Source organism: Montipora foliosa, chromosome 6 (assembly GCF_036669935.1).
Source record: "Montipora foliosa isolate CH-2021 chromosome 6, ASM3666993v2, whole genome shotgun sequence".
Lineage (NCBI taxonomy): Eukaryota > Metazoa > Cnidaria > Anthozoa > Scleractinia > Acroporidae > Montipora > Montipora foliosa.
The window spans coordinates 8,875,126-8,890,125 of NC_090874.1; the positions used below are offsets into that span (position 1 = coordinate 8,875,126).

The 15,000-nt window shown below is 39.9% G+C and overlaps 3 protein-coding genes across 3 annotated transcripts in view; 2 read left to right on the plus strand and 1 right to left on the minus strand.

Moving 5' to 3' along the window:
- The first annotated feature begins 3,172 nt into the window (after nucleotides 1-3,172).
- LOC138008968 (melanocyte-stimulating hormone receptor-like) lies at nucleotides 3,173-4,305 on the plus strand. Its single transcript, XM_068856265.1, has one exon. The coding sequence runs from the start codon at nucleotides 3,271-3,273 to the stop codon at nucleotides 4,162-4,164; it is 894 nt and encodes a 297-aa protein (XP_068712366.1). The 5' UTR covers nucleotides 3,173-3,270; the 3' UTR covers nucleotides 4,165-4,305.
- A 7,425-nt stretch (nucleotides 4,306-11,730) lies between these two features.
- Nucleotides 11,731-12,603, minus strand: LOC138008463 (adenosine receptor A2b-like). Its single transcript, XM_068855793.1, has one exon. The coding sequence runs from the start codon at nucleotides 12,601-12,603 to the stop codon at nucleotides 11,731-11,733; it is 873 nt and encodes a 290-aa protein (XP_068711894.1).
- Nucleotides 12,604-12,629: 26 nt separating this feature from the next.
- LOC138008464 (uncharacterized) overlaps nucleotides 12,630-15,000 on the plus strand; it is a 5,672-nt gene continuing 3,301 nt past the window's right edge. The window contains exons 1-3 of the mRNA XM_068855794.1: nucleotides 12,630-12,646; nucleotides 12,869-12,920; nucleotides 14,804-14,871. Of these exons, the coding sequence (XP_068711895.1) occupies nucleotides 12,630-12,646; nucleotides 12,869-12,920; nucleotides 14,804-14,871 (137 nt within the window). The remainder of the gene's footprint in view (nucleotides 12,647-12,868; nucleotides 12,921-14,803; nucleotides 14,872-15,000) is intronic.

The window sequence follows — 15,000 nt, forward strand, 5'->3', positions numbered from 1 at the left end:
CCAACGTTTGTATAAACGTAACCTTTCCTTTTACTTGTACATGTTCAGTGCCGTGACTTTAACATCTTCAGTTCCCACTGCCTGCTCCCGTCTGACCTTGTAGCTCAGTCGGTAGAGCGGCGGAGATCTAACCCGAATAATAGGAAGGCCGACCACTCCATCCATCGCTGGCCAGACCTCACTCCACATATCGTTTTCTCCTCAACAGGAAAAGTCCCGAATCGCAATAAGAACAACAGTTCCATAAAGCCCAATAAATTCCACTCCAAATACGTGTGATCGGGCAGTCAACAACGGTCGTGTTGCCAGCGCGCGATCAAATTCAAATGGACCAATCAGAGTTGAGGCTGAAACCATCTTGCGAGTTTCCGTTGTCGCCAGCCCGGTCACACGCCTCTGAGGAATGCCGAAGAGGTGAATTTTAAGCCGAAACACACGTATTTGGAGTGAAATTTATTGGGCTTTATGGAACTGTTGTTTTTATTGCGATTCGGGACTTTTCCTGTTGAGGAGAAAACAATTTGTGGAGTGAAGTCTGGCCAGCGATGGATGGAGTGGTCGGCCTTCCTATTATTTTAGTAACGGCCTTCCGGATAACTTCACTAAACGGCGTCAGAATGGCTCTAAACTCGGCAAAAGAGACAAGTTCATCACACATTCGAGGTAGGAAAACTTTATTTCAAATGAAATAGTTATTTACACAATTTTTTTACGATCGGTGATTTTCCCATACAATTCTCTATATACACAAACTGTCGCATACACCACGTATTTTCAGCTTGGGGAACCTGTGGGCTATCTGCGGCCTTTCCCTACATCTAGGTACGACGGAAAGCCGCAAGAATCTGGAACAAAAATTAATCTTTCAAATCGGCACCCTTAATCCTCACGGTATTAACGAACGCTTTTCATTTAACTAATATATTCCTATTTTTCACGTTGCCATGTTACCCCACCAATAACGTAGCTCCCACTCTACTATAAAAACTACACGTAACCCATAATTCCTCTATTCGCTCTGACGAAGGGCTAACGCTCGAAACGTCAGCTTTTAGAATCTCTGCACGGTGGCCAATTCACATTATCAACTCCGTTGATAAAACCAAATTTTTGTATCTTCATCCATCACATGCACACAGTAGCGATGGCCTCACTTGAGTTTATTGTTCATTGTTACACATCAAACTCTGAAGAATACATGAGAACAGCCAAAGCCGGAGGCTTAAATGGCATATGGTCAGCAAAGATAATTTGAAAAATTTGCATGAATAGAAGAAGGCTTTAGCTAAAATACTTATACAACTAAATCTAACTACTTAATTTACAAACACACAGGATAATATAATTAAATAAATTGCATAAACAAGTACTCCTAGTAGAATTGTTTCAAATAACAGGAAACAAAACAAAACAAAACAGTCCACAAAGTTTACAATTTTGTCCCGGGGGACTTGATCAGACTATAGAATTAAGGGAAATGAGTTCAATTTTCAATTTTTAATATTCTAACTCAGCATTCAGAAAATGCAGTCTCAACTTTTTTTTAAAGTTACTTAATGTAAGGCTGTTGCGCACTGTTAACGGAATATCATTCCAAATAACAGGAGCCTGCCAGGTGATAGCAAATTGATACTTGTGGTTGGTTTTATGAAGATTAAAACGTGAACGAGTCAAATAATCGTGATATTCATGGTTAAAATGAAGGATTGAGGAAACAGGAGTAGGCAGAATATTGTTAAAATGTGAGAAAACAAAACAGGCCATATGGAATTTAAAGATAGAATGGAGCGAAAGAAAATTATTTTTAGAGAAAAGGGGTTTAGAAGGTGTGCGTGGGGGTGAAAAAGTAATTATACGGATGGCTTTCTTTTGAAGTACATAAAGTGGTTCAAGGTAAGAAACGTACGTAGAAGCCCAAATTAGAGTACAATAATTGATGTAAGGCAGGAAAAGAGCATTATATAAAGTTTTCAGAGTATCACAAGGTAAGTATCGCCTTGCCTTGCACAAAACTCCAAAGTTCTTTCCATATATACATACACACGCTACTTGGGACAACACGCACTTGCATTTAGTACTTGGCTTGGGCCGAGCCGATTTGTCCTCAAACTCCCACAGTCTGCTCCCATCTGGCCTTGTAGCTCAGTCGGTAGAGCACCGGTGATCTGATGCGGAAGTCGTGGGTTCGATTCCCACCCGGGTCAGAGATTTTTCTCCGTCCTTGTGTGTTCCATAAGAAGTTCCTGATTCTGTGGGTCAGCGAAGGTTCTTCATTTATCACATGCACACAGTAGCGATGGCCTCACTTGAGTTCTTTCCATATTAATATTTGTATTCGTATTTATATATTTCCACGGCGCCTTCAATTTTACTAGTCGATCAAACGACACCATACCCTTACTAAGCACTCACATTTTGACTTGTGAGAGTGCAAATGCATAACCCAGCGATGAAACAAAATTAATGTTTCTGTGGAATATTTTAAAAAGGCTTCGTCCCTTTCAGAAGAAGTTAACGAATTGACGCTCCCAGGGGAGATCTACACAGCGCTGATTGGTTCATAAGTAACCCGCACGTGATTTCCAGATGACAGTTTTTTACTGAAAGGGAAAGGAATGTGCGGCTCGTTTCAGCAGATGCTTGAGGGGGAGGAGCGCGTAGCAGGCTATCTAGCCATTAGAGTTATTAGAAACAAAAATGGTTGATCTTCTACTAAAAACAAGGAAGTTTTTACGGGCGCTTACTCTTTTAATAACATGGGTGTCAAATTACTCCTTATTTTTGGCGCGAAGTTTCAGCGTTAATTGATGATTTCACTCGTTAAATTACAATGCTGCCATGGCAACTTTTCCTACAGTGGCAAAATGGCGTCTTATGAACGTAATTTGTCACCCATGATATTTAATAGCTAATCAAATGGTCTACTCGTGAAATTAGGTAATAATTTCACGCGCGTTTTGTCCAAAATCAAATGATTTCCCGAACCTTTATATTCCCTAATTTCACTTGTCACCATTTGATTATCGATACAAAAGAAACAAAATTGCAGGACGCAAAAATTAAGCACGTTTAGGGAACATTTGTATTCTAGCGAAAAAACGACAGCGACATTTATCTCTAGCCAAATAGGCGACAGGTGGGCTGGAAAATGAGCGACAAAGCGACATCAGAACCCCCCTTGGAAGGCTCCATTGGAGACTTGAGCGGTCTTGACACACCACTTCAAGAAAAAGAAACTCAAAAGCTTTGGAAAATAAGCTTTCCACCACGATGGAAGCGGCATTGTACTGGTCAACCATCCCCAACATTGTTTTCAACGCCGTATTGTGTTTCACTGCCTTAACGTTGAATGGTGCCACAATCTACGCCTTGAGAAAAACTCCGTCTGTTCCAAAGCCCTTGAAAACATTGCTACTGAGTTTGGCCGTTTCTGATCTTGGTGTCGGCATACTGGTTCATCCACTGTTCATCACAAGTCTCGCCCTAGAGTTACGGTTGCAAGCAGACCTCAACACAAGCCTTCCAACTTTTTACTGGGTTTTTTTATTTCTGACCTTTCAATTAGCTTATGCTTCGTTCTTCGGTGTTCTGTCTTTAAGCTTGGACAGATTCTTGGCGATCCATCTACACCTCAGGTACCAGGAACTTGTGACTTACCAACGAGTCGTAACATCTGTGATCTCGGTTTGGGTCTTAAGCGGACTTATCCCGTTAATTTGGCTAATCCGGTTCCGTATCGCATATGTGTTGTTTGCCATCACCGTAGTATCGTGTTTCGTTGTCTCGGGAGTTCTAAACTCCAAGATATACGCAACCGTGCGACGCCACGCTCATCAAATCCATTCCCTTCAAGTGCAGCCCACAGTCCAAGAAAACGCGCCTAATGTGAGGAACGCCAGCACGCTGAGGAAATCTACCTTCATGACAATTCACATCTACGTCTTGTTTTTGGTATGCCATCTGCCATTGGTTTGTACTCTGGGGTTTATCAGCTTTTATCCTGGTGTCGTTGTACTGAAGGCAGTTAAAATATACACTCTAACTCTGGTGTTGTTAAAATTCGTCTCTGAACCCACTAATTTACTGCTGGAAATTGAGAGGTGTTCGTCAAATTATAATGACCACGCTGCTACACGCAAGTTCCAGCCAAAACTGAAGCTCTAACTTCTACAGAGCTGTTCAGACTTACAAATACCACCCAATGGATGATGACATAAAATTAAAGCAAAAAAGGAACGATAAAATCCGACTGGACACCATTGTCAGAGGGTCCTGAAGGGGTAAAATGGGAGCTGGGATTTGCTTTTTTTAGAGGCTGGGAAATGGGATTTTGTGCACTGGGACTGGGATTCATGAAACAAAAACAATTGAAAAATGGGAATGGGATTTCAAGTTGAGCAACACAGGCTGGGATTGTCGGGACTTGAGCTGGGATTTGAAAAAAACAATTTGCTGAGCAAATGTTTACTTCTTGAGGAAAAAAAACGGGATGATCGTCACGCAGTCACGCTATGTTCTGTTTCGTTTTCATTGTATGGCGGAGAAGGTTTTTAAGAAGTAAACATTAAAATGTGGCTGTAAAATGTGGAGCTCAGCGAGTCAAAAACTCCAATTTCAGTCTGAAATTCTCTTAATTCGAAAAGCAAACAAAGATGTCCCTTTCGTCGCTTGTATGTTCCATATTTTTTGACTAATTTCCACCATAAATGAAGGAATTCGAAAGATGCCGGCGAACATTCGAATATAACATTACAGGAAAATTACGGAGAAAAATTGAAACAAAAAAAAATTGGAAAAAAAAAGACCCCTGACCCTGACCCCTGACCCCGGTCCCGGCCCCGCGTTTTGGCTACTACCTACGCTAACTCCTAGGGACACTGAAGACTCGCTGCGCTCCACAATGTAAAACCACATTTTAATGTTTACTTCGCAAAAAACTGACTCCGCAATACAATTGAAACAAAACAGATCATGGGCCACAATTCCACGATGGTCGTCACGCAACGTTCCGGCATTTGCTTGTTTTCAATGTTGTTGTCTTTTTTATCGTAATATTGGATTCGATCCCTTGACGTCCGAATAGAATTGGCTGACAAGTTCCTCTGCGACTGACTTTAGCACAAACCGTTTGTAGTAAATCAGACATCAACATTAATAAAATAATAGTGATAAAATTTATTTATACCGCGCAAATTCAACTAAGCAGTTTTCAAATGCGCCTTACAATAAAAGAACAATATATAACACTATATAGTCAAAATTACACGAATGAATAATTATCTAGTTTATAAATTACAATACTATATCAGGAAAAGCTTTTTTAAAAAGATGAGTCTTCAAATTACGTTTAAAAACTCTAAAATCGGAAGTGCATCTAAGATCTAACGGAAGATTATTCCACAGTTTTGGTGCGGCGGCCACAAAGGCTCGATCGCCAAGAATAGGGAGAGTCCTGAAATCTGGATTTGAAAGCAGATATTTGTTATTTGATCTGAGGCTGTAGGAAGAATTAGGTTTAAAATTTACGAGAAATAATGAATAATTAGGAGCTGTACCATGGATTGTTTTGTGAGTGATTATAATAATCTTATAATCTATTCTAAACGTTACAGGTAGCCAGTGTAATTTGTATAATATAGGTGTGATATGGCAATACCGTGGTGCTAGATATAGGACTCTTGCAGCGTTTTGAACACGCTGCAGTTTACTGAGAGCGCAGTAGGGTAGTCCGTATAAAATTATATTGCAATAGTCCAATGAAAGCGTGGATTAATTTATCGACAGATTCTATACTTAGATATTTTCTGACGCGTCTAATGTTGTGAACATGAAAAAAAGCACTCCTCCACCTTTTTGTTATGTTGAAGTTCAGGTTGAAATGGCAGTCAAACCAGGCCCCTAAGTTTCTAAGGGATTCCGTGCTCGGAGATCGAGATGATGGATTCGCCAATAGTTAGAGTAGCGCGTTTAGTTTTCTGTAGCTGCGCTTTCGTCCCAGTGAGCATAAACTCTGTCTTGAAATCATTGATCATGAGTTTATCATTGATCATCCAGTTACGGATTTCACAGAGGCACGCTTCCATTGCTGCAATGGCAGCGCCTTGATTGGAATCATCATTTGGATTGAAAGCCAGATAGATACCAGCATCATCGGCATAACTGTGCCGCGCTGTTGGCAGATGCTGGCTAATCACATCAAATAGCTCACTGGTGTAAAAGGAGAACAGCATTGGGCCGAGACGAGCCCTGTGGCAAACCAAACTTCAAATCAAAACTGTCTGACTTTGCACTGCCGATTACAATACGCTGGGATCTATTCGACAGATAGGATTTGAACCACGTTACTGCTTGATCTTTAATTCGAAATTTGTATTCCAGCCGCCACAGTAATATGTCATGGTCTACTGTGTCGAAAGCAGCGCTTAAATCTAGGAACACTAGTAATGTGACTTGTTGTTTGTTCACGTTGACGAGTATGTCGTTGTGCATGCGCAGTAAGGCAGTTTCCGTACTGTGATTTTTTCGGTAGGCTGATTGAAATTCCGGAAACATCTGATTGGACGACACGTGATCGGAGATTTGTAGTGCAGCTGCCTTCTCAGTGATTTTTGAAAGGAAAGCAAGATTGCTGACGGGCCGGTTATTTTTCTTTATCAGAACCGTGTTGGCGTTCTTTAACTTTGGTCTCACTAAACCCTCTTTCCAAATGTCCGGAAAGTGACCACTACTGAGCGAAAGATTAACCATGTTGGAAATGGTCGGTAGGAGTTCGTTAATGCAGTCTTTAAGAATCTTGGTAGGTATGGGGTCATTGTCGCAGTTCTTCTTTGGGGCATTCAGCACCAGCTTTTTGATACCTTCAGACGATATTGGCTGGAAGTTATTGAAGGGTGTGCCAGCAAACGAATACTCTTGAATGCTACTTCCAATCGAATGGTGAGGGTGATTTAATGAGGAGTCAATTCTATCCAGCTTTGAGCGAATGACATCGATCTTTTGTATAAAGAATCTCCCGAAATCATTAGCAAGCAAAGTAGGGTCAAAGTGCTTGGGGTATTTTTCCTGTGACGACCCTCCTAGCAGTGCACTGGCCGTCTTGAAAAGCTTTCTTTGATCACAATCGTTTTCATTAATAAGGTTGAAATAATAGTCACGCCTTACTTGCTCTATTGCTGGTTTTCACTCACGTGATCAACAGCCATGTTTTTTAACGAAAACAAAAAGGAAGCGTTTGCATAATAATAGAGTTAAATTCCCGCAGGATTTTGTCGGGGCACCAACATGGCCGCCTTTTCTTCGTTTAGGGGCACCAACATGGCGGTCGTGACGTCATGTGAAAACCGAGAATAACGTGATTCCTACGATTGAGTGCCTTAATGAAATTAACCCTGTCTGACTCATTGACAACAACACGAACAAGCAAGCAAATGAGAACGTTGCATGACTGCGTGACGATCATCGTGTGATTCTGTTTTTTTTTTTTTTAACGTTGTGAATATGGCAGTTGGCGTGTCTTCCATAAACTCCAATTTCAGTAATTTCGGAAATTCTCTTAATTTCGAAACCCAACCTTCGATTTTCGGAAAAACAAAAAAACAAAGTCAGATTTTGCAAAAAAACTAAAATGCCCCGTAAGAGCTATCATAGCTTCCGTAGGTTCCTCAATTTTTTTGACTAATTTCCACCATAAATGACAGTCATTCGAAAATAACAGTACACGAGAATGACGACAAAAAATTAAACAAAACGGAAATCTTGCAATAGACTCTTTTTCCTTAAGCCGGAATTGCAACCCCTGTCTTGTAAGAAGGGCTTCCACTGTGTCAGCGTTAATCTTGCAAATAGACTCCTTTTCCTTAAGCCGGAATTGCAACCCCTGTCTTGTAAGAAGGGCTTGCACTGTGTCAGCGTTAATCTTGCAAATAGACTCCTTTTCCTTAAGCCGGAATTGCAACCCCTGTCTTGTAAGAAGGGCTTGCACTGTGTCAGCGTTAATCTTGCAAATAGACTCCTTTTCCTTAAGCCGGAATTGCAACCCCTGTCTTGTAAGAAGGGCTTGCACTGTGTCAGCGTTGCTTGTGCAGTACGAGGGACAAAAGGGACCTTACGCAAGAACGACGACGACGAGAGCTACGAGAACGTCTTCAAAAACTATTATTTCCCGTTATATTTGTAATAATTTCGCGATTACTCCAAGTCCCTCGGCATGGAAAGTGTGTGTTAACATTCCATAAATAGAATTTGCATGAACGGTGTGGTTGTTTGGAGAGAAAATTGAAAATTAATATTCATCGTCAGGTGCTCGCGTCATCCACATAACCTCAAATTTGGTTATTTCACGTCGTTAGGGAATTTAAGAAAGCACGACGGCAGAGGCAACGAACACGCCACAAAGCAATCTAAAAAGGAAAGTCTTTGTTTACGAGCCAGAATGCCCAACAGGCCGACACTCATGAAGCGACTGGGAGTATTCAGTTTACTCCCCCATGGATGGGATGCTAGTCCATCGCAGGGTTACCCATAGCAATTCGCCGACACCCATTTATATACCTGGGTGGAGAGAGGTACCGTGAGAGTACCCAAGAACACAACACAATGTCCCCAGCAAGGTCCCGAACCCGGAACACTTGATCTGGAGTCGAGCACTCTAACCATGAGGCCACCGCGCCTCCCACGAAGCAATCTAAGCAATGCAAATCAATAAATAATTAAAAAAAAAAACAGCCTTGGTTAAAAAAGGAAAAATAATCGCATGTGCTCTACAAGAATTTCCGTGTATTTTTTGCAATTAACGTGAAATCAGCACATTTTAGGTTTCTACGACACCTTGAGCATGTAACAATGAACCATAATCTTTTTTTTTTTTTTACTTTAAAACCGTTTATACCCATCCAGTTGCGGGATAGTTAGCCCGTATTGTTCAAGGTGAACAAGACGGAATAATCGCGAAATACTTGCGATAATGCTACGTTATATTTTGGAGCAAGGTACAGATTTCGTTAACCTGCTTTATGGAAAGCGTGGTTTACCATTCGTATTTAGGGCAGATTTTCATGACATTTCCGATCCAAAGGAAATAGCTAATCTTTTTTGTAAATATTTTACCAACATTGGCCCTAATTTAGCTGGCAAAATTCCTGCATCAGAGAAGTCGCATAGTTCTTTTTTATCCCCAAAACTACTCAATTCAATATTTCTAGAAGTTGCAAGTGAGGAAGAAATTATTGATATATGTGCTATACTTGTCGTTCAGGTACTGCTGTAGGTCATGACAATATTTCTATGAACTTAATTAAAGATCATGTATTGATAAAATAATTTTCCCTATTACTAGCATTATTAATTTATCCATCACCTCTGGTATTGTACCAACTCAATTGAAAATTGCTCGAGTTATTCCTCTATTTAAATCTGGTGAACAGGATATATTTACAAATTACAGACCCGTGTCTGTTTTACTTGCATTCTCTAAAATTCTAGAGAGAGTTATGTACAATCACCTTCGAAGGTTTCTCAATGTTTCTAAGATTCTCTCTGATAACCAGTATGGTTTTCGCAAACATCACTCCACTGCTTATGCTCTTGCTTGTTTGTATGTCAAAATCTCTTCTGCTATTGAAAATAAGGAATAATTATACAGTTGGTATTTTTATAGACTTGTCTAAAGCCTTTGACACCGATGATCATCATATTCTACATTATGGTGTTCGAGGCACCGCACTTAGATGGTTTGAAAGCTATCTAAGCGGTAGACAACAATATGTGGAATTTAATGGTATCTGTTCGGAGCATTGCCAATTAAGTGTGGGTTGCCTCACGGCTTTATATTAGGCCCCTCCTCTTTCTGCTCTGTATAGATGATCTGTGCATTTTGTCAAAGGTGGTGGACTTTATTCTTTTTGGTGATGACACAAACATATTTTTTTCTCACAAAGATTTTAATTTACTTTCTGAAACCCTAAATTCTGAAATGTGTAAATTAACACAGTGGTGTCGAGCTAATAAGCTGTCAACTAACTTTAAAAAATCGAATTTTACTCGTTTTGGACCACGCCAAAGGAGGCAAACACTTGTTCTATCTATTCAAATTGACAACAATAAGATTGTGTGAAAGAAACAGTATTTCTAGGTGTTATCCTTGATGAGCATTTGTCGTGGAAACCTTACATTCTTAGCGTCTCCAGAAAAATATCAAAATCTATAGGCATTATTTAAAAGTGATGTTTTTGTCCTCCCAAAACTTCCTTACACTGTTTATACCATATTCTAGTTTACCCTTACTTAATATATTGTATTTCAGTGTGGTGGTCGACACATCAGAGTAATTTAAGAATAATATCTAAAGTTTCTTTCGATTCTCACACTGATGTTCTTTTTAAAAAACAGGAGATTTTGAAATTCTCTGACATTTATTTATACCAGATAGGTAAATTTATGTATTTATTTAAAAGAGGTTTACTTCCTAATTACTTTCGTGATATCTTTACTCTTGCAAGCCAGTTACATTCGCATTATACTAGAAATTGCAACCTTTTTTTACAAAATATCCGAAACTTCTCAATTCGGTTTCAAGGACCTATGTTTTTCAACTCGTGAAGTCCTGAAATTCAAAACATTGAAAGCATCCGTTTGTTTGGCAAAAGACTTAAAACTGAATTCCTTCTTTCTTAGTCAAAGATACTCTTTGTTGAGCTACATACTTCTTCTTCCCTCTTCTTTTCTTTTGTTTTTAAAATAATACATTCTATATTTTATGCTGTCCCCATAATTTGTATGATGTACACTATGTTGTCAGGAAGCGGCCTATAGCTCATAAGCCCCCGGCTTCTATATAGGCTTCCCTGTCATTACTACCTTAAACATTAGTAGTCTATCGTCTTTAAGTTATTATTAATTTCTAGTGTATTGTGTTTTTGAAGGAATGAATGAATTATGTCAATCTTCGACTTGAACCATATATCATGAAACGTTGTACGTACTTCATAATAATTGTAATTTCCTCGATTGTGATTGGTTTAAAAAACTCGTATTTCCCACCAATTCACATTCCAAGTTGTTGTCAGACAGTTTGTTATCGGACGGTTTAATAAGAAAATCACATTCAAAATTGCAGTTTAAATCAACAAACACAACCTTGGTCCTTGCCAGGTTTCAATCACCATAGAAACAGTGTACAGACCCCTAAATCGGGGCTTTCTTTCTTTCTTTTTTGTTCTTTCTTTCAGATCGATATTAAACAACTTACGCCGGCTTTGTCAGTCTTTTAATGCAAATTTTCCCTCTCTTTCATAACTTGGCTCTTCTTCTTTTCTCGGAAATTGTAATTGTTATGATTAATTGGTAAAAGGACTTCGTGTCGTCCAATTCGGTCTGTAATCATATTCGTGATAAACAAATCAGATTCCCGCTGCGCGGTCGTCCGATTTTGTTTTCACTCCTATGATTACAGACCGAGTTGGACTCCACTCAGTCCTATTAACACTACTAATACAAATACCATTTTTATGGATACGATAATTTTCTTTCTTACCAGTTGTTAAAGATACGAACAATAGCTTTTTTCGAGGGCTTACACCCCTTAAAAAACTTGTTACAATACTGATAGCATAAGTCAATTTCACAATAGTGTCGTGTCGGATTTTATAGTTCCTTTTTCGGTTTATGCCATCACCCTCGAATATCGAATGGGTGCCGTTCGCAAATCTGAACAGCTCTGTAGAAGTCAGAGCTTCAGTTTTGGCTGGAAATTGCGTTTAGCAGCGTGTTCATTATAGTTTGTCGAACACCTCTCAATTTCCAGCAGTAAATTAGTGGGTTCAGAGATGAATTTAAGAACAACAGAGTAATAGTGTATTGGTGAACTGCCTTCAGTATAGCGAGATCCGGATGTAAGCTGATAAACCCCTCAGCACAAAGACATGGCAGATAGCACACCAAAAACAAGACGTAGACGTGAATTGTCATGAAGGCAGATTTCTTCAGCCTGGTGGCGTTCGTCACATTAGGCGCGTTTACTGTGGGCTGCACTTGAAGGGAATGGATTTGATGAGCGTGGCGTCGCACGGTTGCGTATATCTTGGAGTTTAGAACTCCCGAGACAACGAAACACGATACTACGACGATGGCAATTAACACATATGCGATGTGGATCGGGATTTGCCGCCAAATTAACGGGATAAGTCCGCTTAAGACCCAAACCGAGATCACAGCTGTTACGACTCGTTGGTAAGTCACAAGTTCTTGGTACCTGAGGTGTAGATGGATCGCCAAGAATCTTTCCAAGCTTAGAGACAGAACACCGAAGAACGAAGCATAAGCGAAGTGACTGCTCACAGATATATAAACTGCGTAAAACGTTGGAAAACTTGTGAGATCTGCTTGCAAGTCTAGGGCGAGACGTGTGATGTACAATGGATGACCCAGTATGCCGACACCAAGATCGGAAACGGCCAAACTCAGTAGCAATGCTTTCAAAGGCTTTGGTACAGAGGGAGTTTTTCTCAAGGCGTAGATTGTGGCACCATTCAACGTTATGGCAAAGAAGCACAATACGGCGTTGAAGACAATGTTGGCAATGTTTGACGAGTACAAGGCCCCTACCATTGTGGTAGAGAACTTACTTCCATGAGATGCTTTTCCAAAGCTTGTAAGTCTCTTTTTTTATTGCTTTATAAAAGACAGCTGCATTTCCGAATATGAATGCTCTTTCACATTGCCGACTGTTATTCAGTTTTTGGAGAATAATGTCAATTTCAAATGAAACTGTGATTTCCGGTGTGGCTGATATCAGTAGCACTGCTGCAGCAATAAAAGATGAGAAAATCAAGATCATTATGAATTTTGATCATATGTTTCCATAATTTTCTAGAATTTCTAATACTCCTCTCCCATACCAAATCGTTGATTTTATTGAACTTAAGGTAATTAAGAATATGGACATTTTAAATTTAATTTTATCCGTCTAAGTAATAACTATGACCTCTGTGAAACCTATAAAATTGTCTCCATTTCCCCATCAGACCGGCGATAATTAGACGTTTTGGAACAATCTGTTTCAGCGTCAGTTACCCGACCAAGAAATGTTACCTTTTATACTGCCGTGGGTTGATTCGAGGATTCGTCTTCAATTGACGTAAAAGCCCTCGAAACAATTTTTATTTCCGCTCCAGGAAGTCAGGAATAAGATAAACGAGCTTTGTTTAAGGAGGGTGGCGTAACTAACTGATGTCTATTTTCTAACTTATCACCCTCCACAAATTAAATTTAATCAGCTGTAATGAAGTCAGGGGTTTGCTTTTGAGGAGAGGGGTAAGCTGGAGTAATTATTAGATAATGACAATGGAGGCTTTATTTAAGTGTCTACTGTATTTAGCGCTGGAGGACTAATTGATGACACTAAAGAAATCAAATCAAGTCAAATCAAATTTGAGGTTGGTTTTTTTAGGAGATGGGAAAAAGCGGAGAACTCAGAGAAAAAAAGCTCTCGGAGCAAAGTAGGGAATCAACAAACTCAAGTCACATATGACGTCAACTCTGGGGATCGAGCCCAGGCCACATCGGTGGGAAGCGAGTGCTCTCACCGTCAGGTCAAATGTACTCTCGATTGTGTAAAGGATTCATATGTCAATAAGAACAAACAATAAAGACAAAAAAGCAATGGACTGCAGGTACAAACAAAACAAATGTTTAATAAAGGGGTTATGTCTCTTAATTGCAGTTCATTTTGTGCAGTTTTACTAATTGCTCGACTCTAGTCGCTGTGCAAGTGAAGGTTATCTCAGGAATTACTTTTAAACAACACAAATCAAAGCTTCGTGACAATAAAAATGTCTGTCGAGCACACGTAATTACACGGGATGCCGTAGGCAGCGCGTGATAAAGATTCGGACGAATTTCGTTTTATTTTTTCTTTGTCATGGTAGTCACAAATCGCCGTGTTTTTCTATTGTGCGATTTCATTGACTCCAGTCCACCGTGGAATCACGAGCAAGATCAGGGTTCGATCAGGGTTGATTAACACTATCTGTGATTTCATTGACTCCAGTCCAACTGGGAATCACGTGCTAGATCAGGAGTAGACACTGAAGTGCTGATCAAGCACAATACTCTCGCACTGTTTTTGAAAGTTCTGCAATTTAGCTTGAATTCATGGACTTAGTAGCCCTGTTTTTTGGTTGTATTGAACCGTGGATACTTGAATAGAGTGTGCTTCCAACTGGGAACCTGTTTCTTGCCATGGATCGAATGAACGAATCTGCCAATCAACGCAATGAGTTCACCAATTGAACCAACGAGTTCAGAGGCCTGTTACAGTTGTAAGTTATCAAACGAAGAGTTCAACTGGTGGCACTCTTATCTATATTATCGATCATTACCTTGGATACTTTTTTTATCGATCATTGCTAATGTTAGTGTTATGTTTATTGTTTGTAATATCACAAACACTAAGCGACCAAAGTTATGTTTGTTGTTTGTGATATTCATGATACTGACACTGCATAATCTGGATATAGACGCGCGTGCTTAAGCTCCCTATTGTTGGGTATGCGCGTGTGCACTAATCGGTCTCTCAATGACGTGTCCATATCCGTATCCATAGTAACAACCGCGGCTGCAACCTGGAACTGAATGCAAGGCTTTGTTGAAGCAAATGTTGACGTGTTGAAACTGTTTGTCCACCGCAGCACTCAACATCGTTCAACAAATTTGAACTGATGTTGAAGCAAATTTTGAAGCCGTTTGCTCTGGCCTTTAGGCCAATAACAAGCGATTTAATTGTATGCTATTTTTTATTCATTAGCAGGTAGTTTCCAGTGTTGAGAATGAAAGCAAACCCGTCCAAGCTTTAGATGTGTCACAAGATGGACAGCGGTTGGTCATTGGTGGCACAGGAAACCGTGTTCAAATTGTGACGCTTACGTGAAGATGACGGTGAACATGTTTGGGACTTCCCGGCCATTGGAGGCTTTCATTAGTCAAGTCAAATCAAGTTTATTGATT

Coding starts and splice junctions, on each gene's coding strand:
- LOC138008968 (XM_068856265.1), top strand. CDS start 3,271: ATGGAAGCGGCATTGTACTGGTCAACCATCCCCAACATTGTTTTCAAC.
- LOC138008463 (XM_068855793.1), bottom strand. CDS start 12,603: ATGGTAGGGGCCTTGTACTCGTCAAACATTGCCAACATTGTCTTCAAC.